General features: G+C 43.9%; 1 protein-coding gene across 1 annotated transcript in view; it reads right to left on the minus strand.

Moving 5' to 3' along the window:
* Nucleotides 1-18,352, minus strand: part of p4hb (prolyl 4-hydroxylase, beta polypeptide) — a 34,874-nt gene extending 16,522 nt beyond the window's left edge. Inside the window, exons 1-2 of the mRNA XM_043715016.2 lie at nt 17,939-18,352; nt 5,962-6,168 (exon numbers count right to left, since the gene is read on the minus strand). Of these exons, the coding sequence (XP_043570951.1) occupies nt 5,962-6,168; nt 17,939-18,077 (346 nt within the window). The 5' untranslated portion in view covers nt 18,078-18,352. The remainder of the gene's footprint in view (nt 1-5,961; nt 6,169-17,938) is intronic.
* Nucleotides 18,353-25,840: the final 7,488 nt, after the last annotated feature.

Consider the following 25,840-nt stretch of genomic DNA (forward strand, 5'->3'; position numbering starts at 1 on the left):
CACTGGCAATCCAGGAGAAAAGCAACATTAGCTAACTCCAGGCTCTCTCATGATACAAAAAATCAAAAGATTGGAAATACAGAGCAGGTCAAGCAGTATCTGCAGACAAGCAAAGTGCAGTTTGACAACCCTTCACCAGAACCAGAGAACTTAAAAGACTTAACATTCCAGTGATGCACTGAAGGGCAAGATAGATGAGCACACAAAAGGAGAAAGAAATTAAGAAATAAAGAGCAACAAGAAGCAAACTGGAAGTTCATGTGGAGCATAAACACTAGTGTGGACCAAATGGTCTGCTACTGTGCAATGCACAAAGTATGAACAGGGTCCACACACGCAACTGTTAGGCAAGTCCTTTTGATTAGTATTGTTGAAAAATTGCTAATGAACTGGAGGCTTTGGCTGAGCGTTGTAATCAAGTTCCTGGAGCATTGAACTTCAGAGTTACTGGCTGATGGGAACTGAATAATGAAGCTTTACTCCCATTGTATAAGATAGTGCTCACTATTACCATTTAAATGCAATGGCATCTTTGTTAAAATTGAGAACTAGCTAACTTCTTTCAAAGCAGGCCCAAAGGAAAGAGCTCTGCAAATAGCTTAGTTTCTGGGAAAGGTTGCTAATGAAGAGGATTATTTATTGTTCTCGGGATGAATTTTTGAAACTGCAAAGTGTCTTGGCACCCCCCCCCCCCAATATTGTTAAACACAAGTTAAACAGGTTTCCGTTTAAAAATAAACCAAACCATTATAATCAGACTTTCAAAGTACTGGCTTCAGAAGATCAGAGTTCCAGCAGCCAGCACCCATTACCTTGATTACTGCAGCAATATCCATACTTTTGGGACTTAATGTCAAAAATCAGATCTGTTCTTGCCATGTTAGGTTTTGTAGTCAGATAGGGAAAATAATTTTGTATAAAACATCAGTCTCAATATGCAAGAAATCTTATCAGTAAATCACAGTATGAATCCTTATGACATGGTACTGAATTGACAAGAGATGCTGCAGAAGTGGGAGGGAGATAGAGCTCTTTTGTTAAGTAGTGCAGGGAATCACTTGGCAATTCAAGAAGAAAGTCACAAGGTTCACAGCTGAGGTTCTCCCTTCCCAGAGATCTTCCATGTCCAAAGATGCTTGCCACACTATCCAAAATCAGGTTCACATGATTGGACATCAGCCAAGGTCCAAGTGGAATTAAAACAGATGCCCCCCCCCCACCACCAATAAGCCGCTCACTGCAAGGTTTATACCGGTATACTACTAACTAGGATGTGAACAATAAAGAGAAAATGAGGTCTGCAGATGCTGGAGATCAGAGATGGAAATGTGTTGCTGGAGAAGCGCAGGTCAGGCAGCATCTAGGGAACAGAGGTAAAAACAATGACTGCAGATGCTGGAAACCAGATTCTGGATCAGTGGTGCTGGAAGAGCACAGCAATTCAGGCAGCATCCGAGGACAGGCAAAATCGACGTTTCGGGCAAAAGCCCTTCATCAGGAATGAAGGCAGAGAGCCTGAAGCATGGAGAGATAAGCTAGAGGAGGGTGGGGGTGGGAGAGAGTGGCATAGAGTACAATAGGTCAGTGGGGAAGGAGATGAAGGTGATAGGTCAGGGAGGAGAGGGTGGAGTGGATAGGTGGAAAAGGAGCTGGGCAGGTCGGACAAGTCCGGACAGGTCAGGGGATCGAGTTTCTGGAGGTTAGAAGCTAGGATGAGGTGGGGGAAGGGGAAATGAGGAAACTGTTAAAATCCACATTGATGCCCTGGGGTTGAAGTGTTCCGAGGCGGAAGATGAGGCGTTCTTCCTCCAGGCGTCTGGTGGTGAGGGAGCGGCGGTGGAGGAGGCCCAGCACCTCCATATCCTCGGCAGAGTGGGAGGGGGAGTTGAAATGTTGAGCCACTGGGCGATGTGGTTGATTGGTGCGGGTGTCTCGGAGATGTTCCCTAAAGCGCTCTGCTAGGAGGCGTCCAGTCTCCCCAATGTAGAGGAGACCGCATCGGGAGCAACGGATACAATAGATGATATTAGTGGATGTGCAGGTAAAACTTTGATGGATGTGGAAAGCTCCTTTGGGGCCTTGGATGGAGGTGAGGGAGGAGGTGTGGGCGCAGGTTTTACAGTTCCTGCGGTGGCAGGGGAAAGTGCCAGGATGGGAGGGTGGGTCGTAGGGGGGCGTGGACCTGACCAGGTAGTCACGGAGGGAACGGTCTTTGCGGAAGGCGGAGAGGGGTGGGGAGGGAAATATATCCCTGGTGGTGGGGTCTGTTTGGAGGTGGCGGAAATGTCGGCGGATGATTTGGTTTATGCGAAGGTTGGTAGGGTGGAAGGTGAGCACCAGGGGCGTTCTGTCCTTGTTGCGGTTGGAGGGGTTGGGTCTGAGGGCGGAGGTGCGGGATGTGGATGAGATGCGTTGGAGGGCATCTTTAACCACGTGGGAAGGGAAATTGCGGTCTCTAAAGAAGGAGGCCATCTGGTGTGTTCTATGGTGGAACCGCTCCTCCTGGGAGCAGATACGGCGGAGGCGGAGGAATTGGGAATACGGGATGGCATTTTTGCAAGAGGTAGGGTGGGAAGAGGTGTAATCCAGGTAGCTGTGGGAGTCGGTGGGTTTGTAGAAGATGTCAGTGTCAAGTCGGTCGTCACTGATGGAGATGGAGAGGTCCAGGAAGGGGAGGGAGGTGTCAGAGATGGTCCAGGTAAATTTAAGGTCAGGGTGGAATGTGTTGGTGAAGTTGATGAATTGCTCAACCTCCTCGCGGGAGCACGAGGTGGCGCCAATGCAGTCATCAATGTAGCGGAGGAAGAGGTGGGGAGTGGTGCCGGTGTAATTACGGAAGATCAACTGCTCTACGTAGCCAACAAAGAGACAGGCATAGCTGGGGCCCATACGTGTGCCCATGGCTACCCCTTTGGTCTGGAGGAAGTGGGAGGATTCAAAGGAGAAATTGTTAAGGGTGAGGACCAGTTCGGCCAAACGAATGAGAGTGTCGGTGGAGGGGTACTGTTGGGAACGTCTGGAGAGGAAAAAACGGAGGGCTTGGAGGCCCTGGTCATGGCGGATGGAGGTGTAGAGGGATTGGATATCCATGGTGAAGATGAGGTGTTGGGGGCCGGGGAAACGGAAGTCTTGGAGGAGGTGGAGGGCGTGGGTGGTGTCTCGAACGTATGTGGGGAGTTCCTGGACTAGGGGGGATAGGACAGTGTCGAGGTAGGTAGAGATGAGTTCAGTGGGGCAGGAGCATGCTGAGACAATGGGTCGGCCAGGGTGGTCAGGCTTGTGGATCTTGGGAAGGAGGTAGAACCGGGCAGTGCGGGGTTCCCGGACTATGAGGTTGGAAGCTGTGGGGAAGCATCTAGGGAACAGGAGAATCGACGTTTCGGGCATTAGCCCTTCTTCAGGAATGAGGAAAGTTTGTCCAGCAGGCTAAGATAAAAGATAGGGAGGAGGGACTTGGAGGAGGGGCGTCGGAAATGTGATAGGTGGAAAAAGGTCAAGGTGAGGGTGATAGGACAGATTGGGGTGGGGGCGGAGAGGTCAGGAAGAAGAGTGCAGGTTAGGGAGGCGGTGCTGAATTTGATGGATTTGACTGAGACAGGCTGGGGGGAGGGGAAATGAGGAAACTGGTGAAATCCAAGTTCATCCCTTGTGGTTGGAGGAACAATAATTGTGAACAATAAAGGCCATAGGAACGATATCCCAAAACAAGCATCTAATGCCTTCCAAGGGTAACCTTGAAGAAACTCACAGGAATTTCAAATCCCTGCCCCAAACAATGAATAGCAAATCAGGCAGCACTTGTAGAGAGAAACAGTTAACGTTTCAGCCCAATTACCTCAAGTCGGAAAAATTGAAAATGCAAGACGCTATAATAATGAAAGAAGGAATGAGACAGCAGGGAGTGAGACAAAACAGATAGGAGAGGTCTGCGAAAGATGTGGGTGGTTAGATGTGGAACAGGACAATGGTGCAAGATAAAAAGGAGCTAGTAAGAGGTCAAGGAAAAGTAAAAGTGCAGGTAGCAATAGTGGGATAAAGATCAGTCCTGGTTGATAGAAGCGTAGGTCAAATATAGCTCCCTCCATTTTCTTCTTCAATTTGAATTAATTTCTACTTCAAAAGGATTTTAACCATTTTGATGCTTCAGGTGACTAATTTTATCACTGGGTCTGGATCAAAATTGCTCAAGTCATATCCTGAAATGCAAAATGCCCAAAACATTTCCAACCTTAAATTCCTTTTCTGCAGCCCTCAGATGTAAATTTCACATTCACAATTATACATTCAGAGATTTAAATGAGAATACTAGCCAACACAAGTGATATAATTTTGGCATCATGTTCGAGTGTGAAGTACTAGGATTTCACTTCTAAGACACTGACAACAAACCTGAATGAAACAGGATTTTCAGTCTCAAAGTGAAACAAAAACCATGTAATAAATTGCACAAAATGTAAGACAAAGATGAATGAAACCACATGAAGGAAATCAAACTTGCTCATGCTAAGAGAATGCTGATCAAACACTATCTACATTTCTGCAGTACAGAAATGAATAGTTACAGTCTAGTCGGTCCAACCTGGGTAAAGGACAAAATATTGGGATCAGTGTCCATTAGAATGAGTTTATTTGGAAAGGCGTGGATAATCAACATGGCTTTAAGAGAAGGTAATGTCTGACCAAGAATTCAACGTTTTGCAGAAATAACTAGGATTTACAAAGGCAGTCCAATGGATATTTATACAATTTTAGTACAGTTTTTGACAGTCTCATATGGGAGTCAAATTGCAAAAATGAAAACCCAAGGGACAGGGAAAGTAGCAAGTTACATCCAAAATTGACACTGACTGGAAACAAAGGATAACCGTAGATCTGTGTTTGCAAACCGAAAGTGGTTTCCTGTCATGTTGCACAAGGCTCAACGTGGATGTCTTGTTGTGGTTATGTTAATGAATTAGATTGGAGCACAACTTAGAAATTTGCAGAGTAACCAAGTAGCTGATACTGAAGAGGATAACTATTGACTATAGCACAATGTCCATGGTTTGGATGAATGAATTCCATTTACCATTTTTTCAACATAACGTGAAAGGTTATGCATTTGAAGGCAAACAAGGGAATACACAATAAATGGAGGATATTAAGAGGTGTAGAAAAAAAAAAAAGACCTTAAAACCAATCCATAGGTTCCTGAAGGGGTTAGTTTTTCAATAAAGTGCTGTCTACCTTCATTGACCAAAACAGGAAAGACATCATTGGCCTACAGGAGATTCACAGGAATGTTGCCAGGACTTGAAAACTGCAGCTATGAAAGTTTGGATAGACAAGGGTTGCTTTCCTTAGAGGCAGAGAGGTGTGACTTGAAGCACAAAATTAGCAGAGCCCCAGATAGATAAAAATGGTAGGGAAGACCTACTTCCCCTAATTGGTGAATCAATTACCAGGGGATGCTGAATGCCTGGAATTCACTTTTCAGTGATGGTTAAGGCAAAAAATCTTAAACTCACTCATTTTTAGTAGTAACTAAAAATGGCACCTGAAAGTCTAGAACCTGCAAGGCTAAGTTCAGGTGATGGAAAGTGGATCTGGATAGTTAATTTAGTGCAGTCAATGGGTTGAATGGCCAATTTCTGGGCTGTAACTTTGAAGAGGTTCTAGTTAGAAATTCAGACAAAGAAAGGACAGTGGCTAAAGAATTGGCAGTAACAAAAAAAAAAGCAACAATTAGTTTGAGTAAATTTAGTGCATTGTTTCAACTGTGATCAGTTCTATACCATCCATGTGCAATTAAGTTGCAAATGGAGCTGATCTACACAGACCGCACAGCCCAATTCTGACAAGTTAGCCACTAACAAAAGTTGATAGCTCAAGTTCAGAAGTGGGAAATTAAATAGTTGAAAAATACAATCCAAAAAGTTATTTATACATTAATTGGACCATGTATTAATGTTTAAATATTACCTGAATAGTCCTTAGGGTTGCTTTTATCGCCATTTTTAAAAAACTTAATGGTTGGGTACCCCCGTACTGAGAACATCTGTGCAAGGTCAGACTCCTCAGTGGCATCCACTTTTGCAAGTCTGATCTCAGAGCCTTCTTCTTTCAGCTTTGCAGCTGCTTTGGCATATTCAGGAGCAAGCGCCTTGCAGTGTCCACACCAGGGAGCATCTGTAGGGAAAGCAAACATTTCAGGCTACAACTGAAAGTGTACAACAAAGCCTGCACTTAGAACAAAAGCTAAAATGTCATCGATTTTTCTGAGATGCTGCATTTCAGCATATTTCCTATCCAAGGATTTCCAATACAAAGTCTAAAACATAGAAAGAATACAGCTCACCCCATTTGCTTTGAAGTGTTCAAAACTCAAATTTTAAAATTAGCCTTTGCCATATTCTAAGAAAGTGGGATAAATATTGCAATAGATTAATGGCAGTAGGATACATATTTAGTTAGGATTATATTTAGATATTGCAATGAGTTCAGAAAGGAAGACAAAATTCACACATACGTGAACTAACTGCATTGAACATAAGATTAGAAAGCTAGGCCATTCAGCCCCTTAAGACTGACCCACCATTCAAGAGAATCATGACTGACCTACCCAGGCCTCAACTTCTTAATTCAGAATAGCCATCGGATTTTTGGAATATCAAAAGATTAAGTACTTTATAAAATCAGCCTCCACAACTGGTTAAATTTACTTCAGCCAGTGGTTGGGATACAATGCAATTAGTAGGATAGCATGCAAGAGTGGGAAAAGCAGACAAACATACCATCCGCAGGGAAATAGAGTTCCAACCTCTCAAATGATCAATAAAGTCTTCGGTTCCACACAACACTCCCTTGCAATTGTAACTGCTGCAATGCATATCCTTCTCTTCTACAGGGAACTCAGCATTTACAAGAAAAGTTCCAGAAGATATGCATCAATGTAGCAGCTGGTTACAACAAAACCACACAATTCAAACAAAACGACAGCAGTGAAAGCATAGCAACACCTTCATTCAATGCAGCAAATCACAAGCTCATTGTATGCATTCTTCCTGTCTGTACTGACCATTGGGAAACTCAATACAGCATAACCACTTTAAATTCAGCTCACTACAACCAAACAGGACGGTAGGGAAAAAGCTATTTCAGAGGGAAAAACTTGCCACAGAAATCCAACACCCAGACAGTTACTGGCATTTACTCACATCCTGAGTCATGTTCTCCAACCAACGTGAGCACCATTTTAAAGTATGGTACAAATTAACTCCATAGGTTGGGTACTACTGGGCAGATGACCTTCAGATCATTTCAGTATCACTTTGTAGAAACACAGTCAATATGAGATGGAAGTGACAAATTAATGGGACAGTACACCAGTTAACACATCCTATACACCGGGAGCAACGGTCCTTTGCTCAGCAACAGTAGAGAAGCAATTGTGACAGTTTGCGAACACTGGGTTGCAAAAAGACCGACTGCTCCAAGAGTCACTCAAGTCAATGGACAGGTTGTAACATTTAGCAATGCCTTTACATTACTGCAAGGGGCCAGCAACATTTAAAACAGATGTTAGAAAGCACGATCGCAGGCAGTGTCCTCCAGGACAGGAGGGAGGAAAGAATAAGGTGATACAATTGCATCTTTGCCTCACCTGCACTCCCCATCAGGGCACATCTGATAGTGAAGATAGATAAATCTAGTCCCAGAGGACTGTAGGGCTACTCGCTCATGAAACAATTGGTAATGGATAAACGTGAGGATCACCACACTTCTGGCAAGGAGAACATAGAACATTACAGCGCAGTACAGACGCTCCGGTCCTCAAGGGTTTCACAGGTTGGTGCAACAATCAGAAGCCCATCTAACCTACGCTATTCCAATATGATCCATTTGATCATCTAGTGACCATTTAAATGCCTTTACGGTTGGAGAGTCTAGCATTGCAGGCAGAGCATTCGACACCCTCACTCGAGTAAAGAGACTACCTGACATTTGTCCTATATCTGTAATCCCTCAATTTAAAGTTATGTCCCCTCATGCCAGCCATCACTAATGAAGAAAAAGGCTCTCGCAGCTCACCCTAACCTGATCATCTTTTAGGTCTCCAAGGTCACCTCTCAACTTTCTTTCTAATGAGAGCAGCCTACAGTCCCTCAGCCTTTCCTCATAAGACCTTCCCTCCATACCAGGCAACATCCTAGTAAATCTCCTCTGAACCAGTTCTAATGCTTCCACATCCTTCGTATAATGCGGTGACCAGAACTGTACGCAATACTCCAAGCGCGGCCGCAACAGAGTTGTGTACAGCTGCAACATGACCTCGTGGCTCAATCCCGCTATCAATAAAACCTAAAACACAGTATGCCTTTTAACAGCACTATCAACTTGTGTGGCAACTTTCAGGGATCTACGCATGGATACTGATCTCCCTGCTCAAAGAATCTTACCACTAGCCCAGTATTCTGTATTCCTGTTATTTCCTCCAAAAGGAATCTCATTTTTCCACATTAAACTTCATGTCCCACAGCTCAACAGCTTATTGATGCCCCTCTAACCTGCAACATGCACAACTCCACCAGCCTTGGTGTCATCCGCAAATTTACTAATGCGTACTTCTATGCCTTCATCCAGGTCATTTATAAAAATGACCAACAGCAGTAGCTCCAAAACAGATCCTTGGAGTACACCACTAGTGACTGAACTCCAGGATGAACATTTCCCATCAACCACCTTCTTTCAGATGGAAAATTTCTGATCCAAACTGCTAAATCACCCTCAATCTCATGCCTCCATATTTTGTGCAATAGCCTACCGTGGGAAACCTTAAGTGCTTTACTGAAATCCATATACACCACAGCAATGCATTACCCTAATCCACCTGTTTGGTCACCTTCTCAAAAGGAAGGTTTGGAGGCAGGACCAGTTCTTCACAAAACACTTGACTACCCCTAATAAAATCATTCCTTTCTAGATTATAAATCCTCTTATAATCGTTTCCAACACTATCCACAACCAAAGGAAGGCTCATTGGTCTATTACCAGAGTTGTCCCTACTCCCCTTCTTGAGCAAAGGGATAACATTTGCTATCCTCCGTCTTCTGGCACTATTCCTATAGAAGGGAAGGGTTGAAAGAGCCTTTCATGGAAATCTGAGCTAGTGCAGGAATTGAACCCATGCTGTTGACATCATGGTCACAAAATTGCCATCCAGCTAACTGAGCTACCCAATACCCTTGACATGGAATATGAGGGAACGGTCTCTGGCAGATTAAGCAGCCTGATTATCCAGATAAAAGTTTAGCCAAAATCAGTAGATTGGCTAATCAACATCCTATTACATCTCAATTGTGTATTCAGCCAGTAATTATGCCCCTTCAACCATGCAACCTTAAAACTGAGCAGCTAATAATAATTAATTTTTCATGGGAGATGAGCTATAGTGAGCAACTTTTCAAGTGATGGTGCAAAGCACAGGTTAGAATAGTGGGAGCATTGAAAGGATGAGCAGTCTGGGTATGATTATGCTTTCTGCTCTAGGCACAGAAGTATTTTTGCAGTTTTAAGTTAACTAAGATGATCAGTGACAAGAATGATTTTTAAAACATGGTAGCACAATGATTTGCTCAAGATTATCCTTCACCTCTGGTCATACCACCTAGAATTGTCAGAGAATCAAACCAGGCAGTATGTACAAACTTCAATGAACACCTTTGAGCAAGTCCACGAATGCAACTGGTCTGCACTTCACCTCAAAATGCAATGCAGCATTGAACCTGCATCACACCAATCTAATGCCACAACACCGCAAGGCTGCTTGTCTACCCTTAAACAGTAGAGTGGCAGTCTGGCAAGCCAAGGCAGGCTTCTACTCTAAACAGAACTCTGCATTTATACACTGCTCCAATTCAAAGCTTGGATAGGAAAAAGTCAATATTCAAAAGCACTTTACCCAACTTCTGACATTTATTTTTAAATACGCCGTTAAAAAAGTGACCCCATAATCTGACAAGAGGATAGCCAGCAAGTGTATAGGGGAAAACCAACTCCTGGGCCTAACGGCAATCCCACTCACTGAGGACGAACGATCAGTGCTCAGCAAAGGACTCACCTTCACCCCCCTCCGTCCACACATCAATGAATTTAATACACGCCGTGACATTGAACACTTCTTCCGTCGCCTCCGCCTCCGAGCTTACTTTCACAATCAGGACTCCCGCCCATCTTCCGAGGACCCCTTCGCCCACCTCCAACACACTGCATCCACTTGGACACCCCGCGCTGGCCTATTACCTGCCCTCTACCTCTTCATTCCCAACTGCCGCCGGGACATTAACCACCTCAACCTGTCGACCCCACTCCAACCTTTCACCCTCACAACGCGCAGCCCTCCAATCCCTCGGCTCTAATCCCAACCTCATCATTAAGCCAGCGGATAAAGGAGGCACAGTGATAGTCTGGCGCACTGATCCAGAATCATGCAGTTATATTAGTTCACTTGTGGGATGTGAGTGTTGCTGGTTGGGTCAGCATTTATTGCTTGTCCATAGTGACCCTCAAGGGAGTGGTGAGCTGCTTTCTTGAGCCACTGCAGTTCATGTGCTGTAGGTAGACCACAGTGTCATTATGGCATTCCAGGATTTTGATCGAGGAACTCCTGCAGTTAGGATTACTAGCATCCACCACCACCCCAAATATAACTATCCAGAGAGGTCCCCCCCTTCCCCCCGTCAATTCCCACTGACTTCCAGTTTTGTTAGGATTCCTTGATGTTGCATTATCAAATGCACCCTTGATGACAAGTGCATGCCACCGTGGATGAACTTTTTGTTCATGTTTGAACCAAAGCTGAGGTGGTTATGAGCTCATTGGATGTGGTGGCAGCCAAATTAGACATCAGTAAGCAGGTGCTGTTAGTAGCAATGTTGATAACATTTTTCATCACTAATGATCAACAGGAGACTGATGGATCGACAAATCGGCTGCTACACAGGATTCGCCATGTATAACTTGACATACCTGGTCAGTTTTCCACATTGAAGTCAGTGTTACAACTTGGCTAGGGATGCAGCTAGTTTTCTGGAGCTCATGCCTTCAATCCTATTGCCAGAATGTTGTCAGAGACCATCGCCTTGTCATTTCCAGTGCCTCCAATCATTTCCTGATATCATGAAGTAAAGCAAAGGGACTGGTGACTGATATCTGTGATGCTAGAAACCATTGGAAATGACCAAGATGAATCATCCATTTGGCACTTATGGATGAAGATTGCTTTAAATGCCTTAGCCTTGTTTTACACACTAGATGCACTCTATTCCACCACGGAGGATAGGGATTTTGTGGAGTCACTTCCTCCAATGAGTTTTTAGTTGCCCATTATCATGTGGCAGGACTGCCGAGGTTGGATCTAATCTGTTGGTCTGAGACTACTAGCTCTGTCCACTTGCTACCTATACTGTTTGGTACACAGTAGTCCAGATTTATAGCTTCACCAGGTTGAAACTTAGTGCTGCCCCTGGCATGTCCCCTGTACTCTTCATTCCACAAAATGTAAACATTTTCATACAAAACCAAAAAGATTTCAGTTAGAAAGCCTCAGAATCCAAAATTGCCATTTTCTATTCTTTCATTCATAGGATATGGGCATTTGTTGCGCTTGAACCAAATGGCTAGTTAGGCCATTTTAGAGGGCAGTTAAGAAAAAAAAACACCACTGATGTTCAATGTGGATCAAGTCACATGCAGGCCAAACTGGGCAGGGAGACCAAAGATGCTTCACAAAAAAACTGAACTAGATATTTCATGGGCATGATTACAAGAACTAGTTTTTTATTCCAGGTTTTAACTGAATTTAAATTCAACCAATTGCAAACTTGTCACAAAAAGGCTGTAGTGACAGCTCAGTTCAGTGCTTTCCTCGGTATGGTAGTCCCGGAGGTTAGACATTGGTTGGAAGCAAGAATGTTTCATGCAGATGAAAAGCAGCTTCTGAGTTCATAGCCGTTGAGCAGCAACTGATGAGCATTTCATACATTCTCGGGAACAGCAGAGAGCAAAGGCCTGCATTAAGAAGTTGCTCAGTACAGACCCTTCCAAACCACTTTTCAGACATTTTTAAAAGATGTGAATTATGTCGCTTTGCACTGAAGTTACCTCACAGATAGCAATCTGTATCAGAGACCCTAAATGAGAGAGATCTTTCATTGCAAGGAGGGCCTCTTCATACTAATGAAGTTGTGGAGTTTTTTGAAAAATTCTGTCAATACAAGTTTCATAACAACTGACCGACAACCTGGAGTCAAGGAATCTAACTCCAATCCCTTTCTAATTACCATTGATATAAAAATCAGAACAGTAGATTTGTTTCAACTCCATCCAACAGGTGCTAGCACCTTACTAGGGATAGGATCGTCTACACAAAAATGTAATTTTCAGGGTATTATTTCTAAGTTCCTTTAATCTATTTGGTAAGATCAGAAAGGAGTACAGAACATGGCTCCCAACTAACCACAGAAACTCATTTATCTTTGTAATGGCAAAGTCCACTGTAAAGTTACACCATCACTAAAATAGTTGCAGCAACAGAAAGCAACATCTTAATCCAAGAAAACAAGAGATAACTAGAATATCAGAGCCACTGCACAAACATTCCATAACAATTCAGCAGTGATTTCAGGCAAACACTAAATTTTCCCCACCCTTTTTCTGTATGCTCAGCTATCAGATTACATTGAACCTGCATCAGTGTTTACACAGTTCAAAAGGCTCCGCCCATTACATCAGCATCTTACTTCATAACTTCCCATTCTCCCCCCCCTCCCAAACTCCAACACATCTTTGTTCCCCTAAATCAGCCTCAACCATTCCATGCAGTACATTTTAACCCTGCCCTGGATTAAGAAGTTTCTCTTAAAATTCCTATTTCACCTATTTAGCAATTATTGCATTATGACAGCCAGCTTTGATCTCCCTACTCAAGCAGGATATCTTCATCTGTATCTATATCACCTTGTCACACCCTCAAAGATCTTGCTTCATCTTAGTCTTTTCCAGTGCCCCAATGGATCAAATCCTATGCTGGAACCATTTACAACATCTCTGGCACCTTCTTTATAATTTGCAGTCTTAGTCCCAAACTGTCAACTTGACAGAAACGATGTGTAAGAGGTACTTCAATACAGGGTTTAATTCAACTTCTTACAAGACAAGACAATGATCACATCGTATGCAAAAGTGAGCACAGTTTACAATTATACCAACATTCCAAAGTAGTCAAAATTAGAAACTTTGAAGCTAGAGGCTGTGGCATGTTTAGGCTTTCTATACAAAACCCTTACCTCTCCCTGTAATTTAAGGATTTTGCTAAACAAGTCAGTGTGCAAGCCAAGTAAGTTTTGACGTCAAGTATTTGACTAAGTGAAGGAGAACAAAATTCTCATGAAAGTAGATAGAATGTAGGAAACAAACCTGCTGTACATTAATGGTTCACGTCTATTAAATCTACTAGCAATTTAAGCTAGTTAGCTTCCTTTTACTTTTTAAAATGCCTTATGCAAAAATTCTACTTATGGTGCCTGCCACATCTGATCTTTATTTGTAAGAGGACTTGCAAATCCTGATTCCAGACTTCAACTGATTTGGTGCAATGAAATAAAATATTTGCCAACTTCTTGATTTTCTGTAAGCAACTGGTGCCTAAAGCATCTTTGACAAACACTTTCAGCAGATTTTGCATTGATAATCATGCACAAAATTAACATGTTAAAAAAGTCAGGTGTTAACATATCTTTAACAAGTAGATATAGTGCAAGCATAGATATACATACAGATAGCCAGCTGCACTGGCCATTAAGATTATAGAGTCAGATGTACAGCATGGAAACAGACCCTTCGGTCCAACCTGTACACGCCAACCAGATATCCCAATCCAATCTAGTCCCAACTTCCAGCATCCAATCCATATCCCTTCAAACCCTTCCTAATCATGTACCCATCCAAATGCCTCTTAAATGTTGCAATTGTACCAGCCTCCATCACATCCTCTGGCAGCTCATTCCATACACTTACCATTTTCTGCGTGTAAAAGTTGCCCCTTAGGTCTCATTTTTCCCCTCTCACCCTAAACCTATACCCTCTAGTTCTTGACTCCCTGATCCCAGGGAAAATACTTTGTCTATTTATTCTATCCATGCCCTTCAATTTTGTAAACCTCTAAAAGGTCACCCCTCAGCCTCCAATGCTACAGGGAAAACAGCCTCAGCCTGTTCAGCCTCTCCCTGTAGCTCATATCCTCCAGCCCTGGCAACATCCTTTTAAATCTTTTCTGAACCCTTTCAAGTTTCACAACATCTTTCCCATAGGAAGGAGACCAGAACTGCACGCAATATTCCAACAGTGGCCTAACCAATGTCCTGTACAGCCGCAACATGACCTCCCAACTGCTGTACTCCACACACTGACCAACAAAGGAAAGCATAACAAACACCTTCTTCACTATCCTATCTACCTGTGATTCCATTTTCAAGGAGCTATGAACCTGCACTCCAAGATTTCTGTTCAGCAACACTCCCTAGGACCTTACCATTAAGTGTAAAAGTCCTGTTAAGATTGGCTTTCCCAAAATGCAGCACCTCGCATTTATCCGAATTAAACTCCATCTGCCACTTCTCAGCCCATTGGCCCATCTGGTCCAGATCCTGTTGTAATCTGAGGTAACCTTCTTCGCTGCCCACTACACCTCCAATTTTGGTGTCATCTGCAAACTTACTAACTATACCTCTTATGCCCACATCCAAATCATTTATGTAAATGATAAAGTAGAGGACCCAGCACTGATCCATGTGGCACTCCACAAAGAGATCTGGATCAATGAGGTTAATGGACTAAGGAGTGACAGATGGAGTTTAATTTAGATCAATGCGAGGTATTGCATTTTAGTAAAAGAAATAAGGGTAGGTCTTATACAATTAAAAAGTAGGGCTTTGAATAGCGTTATGAACAGAGACTGGGGCACAGGTACATAATTCTTTAGAGTTTGCATCAGATAGATAGGATGCGACAGGCTTTGGGCTTCGCACGCTCGTTTTCGTTGCTCAGTCCGTTGAGTATAGGAGCTGGGAATGTTATGTTGCAGTTGTACAGGACGTTGTAATGCCTCTCCTAGAGTACGTGTCCAGTTCTGATTACCTTGGTATAGAAAGGATATCAAGCTGAAGAGGGTTCAGAATAGATTTACAAGGGTGTTTCTTGGAATGGAGGCTTTGCATTGAGGAGAGGCTAGGTCAAGAGCATAGAGGTTGAGGGGGGTTAGCTTATAGGTGTTTATAAAAATCAAGGGTACAAACAAGGTGCCTTTTCCATAGGACGGCGCATTTCAAGACTAGGGGGCATATTTATAAGGAGAGAAGAGAAAGATTTAAAAAGGCAATGAGGGGCTTTTTTTTATTTTTTAAAAGAGTGGTTTGCATGTGGAATGAACTTCCAGAGGAATTGGTGGATACATGTATAGACATTTGGAGAAGTACAGTAAGGAGAAATGTTTGGAGGGATATGGGCCAAACACAGGCAGGTGGGACCAGTTTAGTATTATGGTCAGCAAGGATTGGTTGGACCGAAGGGTCAGTTTCTGTGCTGGATGATTAAATCACATCTTTCCCAACCTGTAGCAATTTCTTTTTTAAAGATCACATGATTGACATTTTAAGCAAAATATCAAGGCTGGCAGAAACTTGTGCATGTTGGGAAGTGAAAAGATTGACCCCAACCCATTTATCTTGATTGCACATCCCAAGTCTGTAAGTGGCTTAACACAAGTGGAATTGGTATTTCACACAAGTGTTGTACTCTATTCCCTTCCTTCTCACCACACAAACAGTTTGTCCTTCCATATTAAAACGGTCTTCACTTACAGGATCCATATCCCTCTATTTGCTTCCTTTTCAGGTATTCATCCAGGTGCTTTGTGAATGCTGCTATTTTGTGTCTGCTTCCACCACCTCCAGGCACTCACCATCCTAGAGAGAAAAACGTGCCTCGCAGATCGCTTAAAAACTTAACCCCTTGCACCTTGAACCTAGAAATTAAGACACCCCACCCCCAAAAAAACCTGGGGAAAGCCTCACTTTCCACCCTATCCATCTCATTCACAATCAAACTTCTATTAGGTTGCACCTCAATCTCCTACATTCCAGTGAAAACAAACTCAGTCTATTCAATCTTCCTTCATAGCTAAAATCCCCCATAACAAGCAACACTGGTAAATCTTTTCTGTACCCTCTCCAAAGCATCAAGACCCTTCAGCAGCATGGCCTAACTGAATCTCTAAAAAGCCTGGCATAACTTGTCTATTACACTCCATGCCTCTACCAATGAAGGCAAACATACCATAGGTCATTTTTATTACCTTACCTACCTGCACTGCCACCTTCAATGATCTGTGGACTTAACACTCTGCACTCAACACTCCCAAGGGTTCTGCCATTCACTAATTTCCACCTTTACCTGACCTTCCATATGCAGCACTTCACTTTTGTCCAGAGTGAGCTCTAAGTTTTAAAAAAATTTCATGGCATCTGCAGCATTTTGCCTTCACAATTGATTTCAGACATGTCCTAAAGCCAGCCCTCACTTTTGCCACAAACAGGGATCTTTCAATTTCCAAATTCATTGGATCAAAGTAAGGTCACTAACTAGAAAGACAGTAAATGCTGACAATACAGTACTTTATATTAAATAGGCAACTATCCCTCAAAGAGCCTTTGCATTTGTTAGAAGATTACACATCACACTGGAGTTTTTAAAAAAATTGCAAATAAAAAGGGGACGCGTCAGCCTAACTTTAAAACGGCTAGCTGAAAGTACTGCCCATAGACACTCCCTCTGCGGTCCACCGTGGGGGTCTGGAGAGCAGACACTCCCCCACCCATTGACTCTCGTACACGTCAACATTCCCAAGTTGCAGAAAACCCGCCTCCTTCACTTTTGATTTTGCGGGTCGCTAGTGGCCGACAGAACTGTCAGTTAGTTCCAGTCGTGCCATCCCTCCTGCTTTAAGTACGTGTAGTTTAAACACGTACAACCTCACCCGAAAAAGCAATAAAAAAAAGGCCCTGCCTCCTCCAAAAAAAGTGTCCCGTCTTCACCGAGCTTGAACCATGAACCCTTTCACTCTCCAATGAAGTGTTCAACGTTTTCCGCTTTTCATTTACATTGCCAACATCCGCAGGGTTTCAGTTTCTAAACACAGCTTTTGAAAATAAAGCACATTTGCTTGTCTGCAACACCGGAGGAAAAACAGCAACCTCGCTCCCTTTTTAAAAGTAATTAATTCCAGACAGACAGACATAGCCAGAAACACAAGAGGGGCAACATAAAATCAAAAAGGGAGTACAAAACCAGGGGCTAGAGAGCACAGCTGGTCAGTGAGCTGGCGAGAATATCACGGAACCGGTCTGGCTACCTGCGCTAGTGGAAACGCAGGGAGTATGTGACCAGTTTCAGAATTGGTACACAAGACGAAGCTATCCAAATGCAGGCAGGGGAAAGGTGCAACTCAACGTCTGGGGACGAGTGGATGAAACGAGACCCAAAAGACAAGGTTTAATTACAGATTAGTTAAATCAATTACACGTTAAATATGTTACCATTAGTTGTTCTCATCAGTGGTTTATTGCTGGTTACAAAGGGAACAGCTATCAGTAACAGACAGCGCATATTACTCAGTTACAAGCGAAAAAGTGGCTGGTTACAGAGATTTGTTGTTAGTTAGAATTAGATTTGGTTACAGATGGTTTATTATTAGTTACAGGCGTGGTTTAGTTGCTAGTTACAGGTTTATTTTGCGTAGATCCAATTGTCAGTCAGATCCCATGCTGACTAGTTATAGCCCACATTTAATACACAGACTGGTTACTAGGCCCCGGGTTAACCAGCTGTGGCCCCAGTCACTTACAGAACTCCACCAGGAGGTGTTGGTATTTCTGAAGCGCCTCCTCGAAGTTGTCCTTCTTCAGCACCAAGACCTCATCCTCCTCGGGAATGTCGGCGGCCAAGGCCAGGGCGGCCAGAGAGAGCAGGCGGACGGGCCACATGGCGTCTCCCGGGGGTGGTGGTGGTGGGGGGGGGGGGGGTCAGTGCGACTCCGGTAGCGGGGGTAGAGGCGGCGGCGGCGGGGAGGCTGAGGGCCCGGTGACCCTGAGGGAAGGCGGGCACTCTCTCTCTCTCTGAGGGGGGGGGGACGGTGTGTGCGCGCGCGCGCGGGGGCAGGGAAGGCAGAGCGCGGGCTGGCGGTGACCGAGAAGCCGGGCTCGGTGCTCCGGGCTGAGGGAAGAGTGCGGCCTCGGGGCTGACGGACTGAGGGAACGTGGCGACCGAGAGAAAACGCCGCGACTGCGCACGCGCTTAAATGCCCGCTGAGCGGCTCGTGGAGAAAGCTGATTGGCCGAGCCTGTCCCCCCCCCCCCCCGGATGTGGAACTTCCACGCCGCCCGCAGCTTCCGGATCAACGGTCAGGCCCCGCCGCTGCCAGGATCAAAGATGGCGGCGACCATGTCCAGGCACAGATTCAACACTCCACTTACACCACCCCCTCCACCTCAAATATCTCCTCAATACAGGCAGAGACTTCCACAGCACCCCCCACCATACAGAGAGAGAGAGATCCCCCAGCACCAAAACCCTGTATAAAGAGATAACCGTTAAAATTACTTCTCCATTATCACCCATAGAGAACCCTCCCCCACACCAAATCTCCATTAACAGAAGGCGAGACCCCAGCTCCCAAATGCCCCATACAGAGACCCTCACACCAAAGCCCCCAAAAGGATACACTTGTCCATATCAACTCCTCTTTAAAAAATGCTCCCGCCACAAAGATAGAGACCCTCCCCATCAAAACCACTAAAAAGAGAACCACACACACACAGGACCCCCTCCTACAAAGCAAATCTCCCAAAGACAGATACGACACCAAGAGAGAGACTCTCACACCTATCCGTCTCAAAAATAGCAACCCACCCCATAGAGAGCTCCCCCCCAACACTAACAGCCAATGACCACCAAACCCCCACACTGTTCCCACAGAGGCCCCTCCCACATCAAAGCCAATTCGCTACACACTCTTCTATTTTTACTTTAAACGACTTGTTCAGACATATTGTGATACAACTGGGACTTGAACCCAGACCTCCTGACTCAGGGGTGGGGACACTACAACAGTGGCGCAAAGCCCTGATACACTCTGTTCTACGGCAGGCCTGTTAACATGACCCCTTATTCTGTGATGTTAGTATACTGTGACACTGCCAGGATTGCTGAATCCTCCGATACACTTTTATCTGTCAGATATATTATTGTACTGGCTGCTTTCTATAATGTTAGGTTTTGACCCTTCTCACACCGTTTAAAGGAAATCTTATATGCAGACAAAGCTTGACAGGTGCCATTTCCTGGAATTCCTCAGTACTGACCCTTGGTTACAAATTTCCTACTTTGACGTATGGAAAATAACAATAGCATGTGTATTTTGAAAAGACACAACTGAAATGAAAAAGAAATTGAAAGGTGGAACTGAAACTAAACATTGAGTCTGTTTCTCATCTGAAAGAGAAAGACCAGCTGATGCTATGGTTTTGACCTTTCACTAGGAATAAGAGTGAGTTGGGAAAAACCCTTTATGGGTCTGACCCAAACAACAAAAAGTGACAACAGCGTGAAGAAATTGAAGGCACACTGAGACAGTTACTGAAAGTAGCAATAACAAGCGGAAATGAATTCTGTCACATTTATTTCAAATTAAATACATTCACAAATATTTAAGGCACTTGCAGTCTAAGTCACTGTTGGTGACAGGGATACAATAACATATCTGATATATATGGTGTGTTTATACCATGGGGTATACATGCACACATGTAAATACATAATAGGCACAAAACATTTCTACCATTTGCAGTGTTGTACTTGCAGTCCATACATTTCTGATAAGAGATATTACTTTGTTGCTGGTAATTGTTTGAGGTTAAGTCTGACTCATCAAGTAACATCGGTGCTATATTTGTTCTCAGATTGAGTTTCTAACCAGTTAACCCCCTCATCTCACCAAATGTTACTTTCCACATCAGCCACAATCTGATGTTAGGTTGTTCAGGACTTTCTGCATTTGAACATGGACTGCTTCAGTATTTGAGGCCCAAATGGTTCTGAACATTGTGCAATCATCAGCAAACATTTTCAGTTCTGACCTTATGATGGAGTGATAGTCATTGATGAAACAGCTGAATATGGTTAGGCCTAGGACACTACTCTGAATAACTCCTGCTGATAAATCCTTGAGGCTTTTTTTAATTCACTCGTGGGGCATGGACGTCACTGACTGGCCCATCCCTAGCTGCCCCTGAACCAAGTAAGAGAACAAAACTGCAGATGCTGGAATCCAAAATAGACAGGCAGGAGGCTGGAAGAAGACTGGCTTGCTATGTTCTTCCAGCCTCCTGCCTGCCCTTGAACCAAGTGGCTTGCTTGGCTATTTCACAGGCAGTTGACAGGCAACCACAACACTGTGGGTCTGGAGTCACATGTAAGCCAGACCAGGTAAGGATGGCAGATTTCCTTCTCTGAAGGACATTAATGAACTAATTGTGTTCTTCCAACAATCAGCAATGTCTTCACAGTCATCATTAGATTCTTAATTTCAGATTAATTGTTTTATTGAATTCACTGTGGGGTGGCACGGTGGCTCAGTGGTTAGCACTGCTGCCTCACAGCGCCAGGGACCTGGTTTCAATTCCCCACTTGGGCAACTGTCTGTGTGGAGTTTGCACATTCTCCCCATGTCTGCGTGGGTTTCCTCCAGGTGTTCCGGTTTCCTCCCACAGTCCAAAGATGTGCAGGTTAGGTGAATTGGCCATGTTGAATTGCCCGTAGTGTTAGGTGGATTTGTTAGGGGTAAATATAGGGGAATGGGTTTCTCTTCGGAGGGTTGGTGTGGACTTGTTGGGCTGAAGGGCCTGTTTCCACACTGTAGGTAATCTAATCAAATTTCACCATCTGCCATGGCAGGCTTCAAACCCAGGTCCCCAGAGCATTAGCAGAGTTTCTGAATTGATAGTCTAATGATACTAAACCATTGCCTCCCCAATGACTAATGAGATACTTTATACTGGATATGGTTCCAACCAGCAAGTGTTTTCCCTGTTTTTTTTTCACTTCTGTTTTGTTGGGGCTCCTTGATGCCATACGCAGTCGAATGGTGCCTTAATTCCAAGGGCAGTCGCTCTCACCTCACCACTGGAATGCATCAGTATTGTCTGGCTATAGATTAAAGCTGTAATGAGGACAGGAATCATAGAGTCATACAGCACGGAAACAGGGCCTTCAGTCCAACAAGTCCATCCTGACCATAATCCCAAACTGAACTAGTCAACCTGCCTGTACTTGGCCCAATCCCTCCAAACATTTCTTATACATGCACTCATCCAAATGTTGTAATTATACCTGTATCCACCACTGCCTCTGGCAGTTCATTCCATTCACAAATCACTCTGTGTAAAAACATTGCCCCTCATGTCTTTTTAAAATCTTTCTCCTCTCCCCTTAAAAATATGTCTGTAGTCTTGAAATCCCCAGCCTAGAGAAAAGACCATTGCTATTCACCTTATCTATACCTCTCATGATTTTATAGTCTCTATTAGGTCACTCCTCAACCTCCCAGGCTCCAGTGAAAAATATCCTAGCCTGTTCCAGCCTCTCCTTATATCTCAAACCCTTCATTCCCAGCAACATCCTGGTAAATCTCTTCTGAACCCTCTCCAGTTTAATTATATACTTCCTTTAGCAGGGCATTAGATGATTCTCGAACCCAGTGAGGAGCTTGTTGCTGAGTAAGTGTCACTTGTTATGATTGTCAACAACATCTTCCATCACTGCTGGTGACGAGAGTAAACTCATGTGCCAATAATTATCCAGATTGTTTGAGCTGCGTTTTGTGGGCACAGAAGACCTGAACAATTTTCCATACTGTCAGATTGTAGTTGGAGATTTTTCAAAATTTTCATTCAAAGGATGAGGGCGTCACTGGCTAGGCCAGCATTTATTCCCCATCCCTAATTGCCCAGAGGACAGTTAAGAGCCAACCACATTGCTGTGGGTCTGGAGTCACATGGTCAGCTAGACCAGGTAAGAATAGCAGTTTCCTTCCCTAAAGGACATTAGTGAACCAGGTGGGATTTTCCTAACAACCAGCAATAGTTTCACAGCCATCATTGGTGGGCGGCACGGTGGCACAGTGGTTAGCACTGCTGCCTCACAGCGCCAGAGACCCGGGTTCAATTCCCGACTCAGGCGACTGACTGTGTGGAGTTTGCACGTTCTCCCCGTGTCTGCGTGGGTTTCCTCCGGGTGCTCCGGTTTCCTCCCACAGTCCAAAGATGTACAGGTCAGGAGAATTGGCCATGCTAAATTGCCCATAGTGTTAGGTAAGGGGTACATGTAGGGGTATGGGTGGGTTGCGCTTTGGCAGGGCGGTGTGGACTTGTTGGGTCGAAGGGCCTGTTTCCACACTGTAAATAATCTAATCTAATCTAATCAGACTCTTTATTCCAAATCTTTGTTTTGTTGAATTCAAACTCTACCATCTGTCATGGCAGGATTCAAACCCAGGTCCCCAGAACATTAACAAGGTCCCTGGGCTAACAGTCCACCAATAATACCATTATGCCATCACCTTCCCTTGAGTGGATCAATTTAGCTAGGGAAACAGCTAGTTCTGGAGCTGGAAGGTTCAATACTTTTGCTGGAGCGATTTGCTGTTTGGCCATCATCCCCAACTTCTCTTACATTGCTTCATTCCCAATCCGATAAATCCTTACTTTTTAAAAAATTCCTGTCCCGATTTTCAAATCCCTCCATGTCCAACACATTCAAAAGCAAGGTGGAGGAGTGAATCCTGAGAAAGCCTAATTGGTCACTCACAGAGTGCTCTGAGTTTGATTCTCATTCTGAAGGTCTCGCTGCTTCACTCAATGTCCCTTTGCAAATGATGAAACCAGCTGCAGGTTTAACCTTATTTGCTGGAATAAAAAGCAAACCAAACAATGCGAGAGAGAGATGGGAAACTGCAATCGTGCAGTGATCATTCATTCAGTTGGGATATGTTAGCTGTCTCTTTGATTTCATTCATAACTTGGTTCCACTTGGGAGATGGGTGTGATGTAAACAATCTGAGGTTGCCATGACTTAGTACGGTTTCAGCTGTTCATTAATGGGCTGCAAGTCTCATTGATCCATTTCATTTCAGTGAAACTCTCTCGGATTTGATTTTGTTTGATTTAATGTTGTCAAGTGTACCTAAGTACAGTGGAAAGTTTTGTTTTGCGAGCATTACAGGCAGATCACAACATAGAAGGACATACAGATTATAGAGTGCTCAGACAGAGCGAGGATTTTTTGCAGACTTAGAATTTAGGTTTAAAAGTGTGGAATAGTTATAAAAAAATATGAGAATAAGATGCTGCAGTGAGCTTGCAAAGAGTCACCCAGTGTTGGCACCATCTTGAAAGTTCTTGCACTCAGCGCTAGATGTCCTTGATGTTGGGCCACCCTCTAGACTAGGAAAAACTGAGGACTGCAGATACTGGAGATCAGAGTCAAGAGTGAGGTGCTGGAAAAGCACAGCAGGTCAGGCAGCATCTGAGGAGCAGGAGAATCAACGTTTCAAGGATAAGCCAAGAGCTTATGCCCAAAACAGCGATCCTCCTGTTCTTCGGATGCTGCCTAACCAGCTGTGCTTTTCCTGCACCACACTCTTCCACTCTCTAGTCTGCCAGCTCAGTTCTGAGGACGGCAATATGAGGAGAGATGGGAGGCTGCAGGGAGCAGAGGGATTGGGGGGGGGGCGGTGGGCAGAAGGGCTCATCCTAACGTGGGTAAGAGCGAGAGGCCACTTGGAAGGATTTTAACTGGGTGGAATGTCAATGAGAGGGAGGTACCATGAGGTCAGAGGAAAGGGAGGGGATGTCTGATTAACAATGCAGGGGAGGCAATGGCCTAGTGGTATTATCACTAGAATATTAATCCAGAAACTCAACTAATGTTCTGGGGACACGGGTTCAAATTCCACCACATCAGATGGTGGAATTTGAATTCAATAATAATCTGGAATTAAGAATCTACTGATGACCATGTGTTGATTGTCAGAAAAACCCATCTGGTTCACTGATGCCCTTTAGGGAAGGAAACTGCCGTCCTTACCTGGCCAGGCCTACATGTGACTACAGACCCACAGCAATGTGGTTGACCCTCAACTGCCCTTTGAAATGGCCTAGCAAGCCATTCAGAGGCAACTATGACGGGCAATAAGTGCTGGCCAGCCAGTGATGCCTATGTGCAAATAAAAAAAACTGAAAAGAAGAAAGCAAGTTCAAGCATTTGGGTAGTGCCATTCACAAGCTCACGATGTCAGAAAACAATTTGAAGGCAGACTTCACCAGCTTGTAGTCTCAGCACCACCCCTTCCAATGAGCCTGACTTACTGTCTCTGTCATAATAATCTGATGTGGTCCTCAAACCTTATCAACCACGCTTGTAGCTAAGATCACCTTAGCAATAAGATCTATTGAAATGCCTTTAGACATACATTGTATCTTTAGACGGGAAAACCAATTTTTACCTTGACATTCAATCTGGCTTGCCTTTGAAATCCTTTGAAGGATAATGTTTCTAATCATTGTCAAGACTTTTAAAATAAATAATAAAAAGCTCGTCTAGTGCTACTGCAGCAATGCGCTTTTCAATTTCCAAACTATTGTATACTGGCCTAAGTTACAATCAGCTGTTTTCATACTGTTCTCTGACCTCTTGATAATTTCACCTTTGAAATGAATGAAGTATTTCTTTTGAGGTCAATTTTCCTATAGTTAAAAATCACACAACACCAGGTTATAGTCCAACAGGTTTAATTGGAAGGACCAGCTTTCAGAATGCTGCTCCTTCATCAGGTAGCTGTAAAATATTCCTATAAACATCCCAACTTAGTTAGTTCTTAAAACATCGCATTTTTGCAGCAATTTTCACAGTTAGTGAGTTTTGGGAAGATTTGTAGCTCAGATTGAGTTTCTGGATGTAGTTTTGCTTGCTGAATCTTACAGCTCAGCGAACAAACCTACATCCATATTCACAGTCTTGGGATGTCACAATGTGTTTACAGCCATGTAAATATTTCCAACGTGCCAACACTGTTGTGTTATGGGACGCATGGCAGACAGTTCAATGAACGACCATGTCATTTGTTTCCTGATGTTAGTAGAGGGTTTCATATCAGTCAGAGTACCACAAGATGTCTCTTGCTGTTTTTCAAAATGCTATAACAGGATCTCTGACGGCCACTTCTGATAGGGCATCAGTTTAACACTGGGCCTGAAAGATGACATCTCCCACAGTGCAGCACTCCCTCAGTGCTGAGCCATGGAGTCAGCCGAAATGATAGGCTCATGTTGGAGTGGGCACTGAACCCATGACTCTCATGAATCAGAGCTACTTAATGAACTGTAGCTGACAAGCAGCTGTGAACAGATATACTTCAATCACCTTTTCTTGTTTGGATATATTATTAGTCAGATATAAATATCTCCAGCACAGTTTCCGGCAGAGAGAAAAAAATAATATCAATTAATAATTACTTCCTTCTATGGTCATTCAATTGTGAACTATACTCTGAAGCTATCGTCATTTTCTGGGTGGGTGGGGGCTTGGGATCGGAAAGAGGTATCATTTCAGACTCAAAACATTAACTCTGTTTCTCACACCACAGATGCTGTTGAGCTTCTCCAATACTTTCTGATTTATTCCTATTTACATC

The sequence above is a fragment of the Chiloscyllium plagiosum genome, unplaced genomic scaffold, assembly GCF_037043375.1.
Source record: "Chiloscyllium plagiosum isolate Xiang-an unplaced genomic scaffold, Cpla_swu_hap1 HiC_scaffold_25, whole genome shotgun sequence".
In the NCBI taxonomy this organism is placed as follows: domain Eukaryota; kingdom Metazoa; phylum Chordata; class Chondrichthyes; order Orectolobiformes; family Hemiscylliidae; genus Chiloscyllium; species Chiloscyllium plagiosum.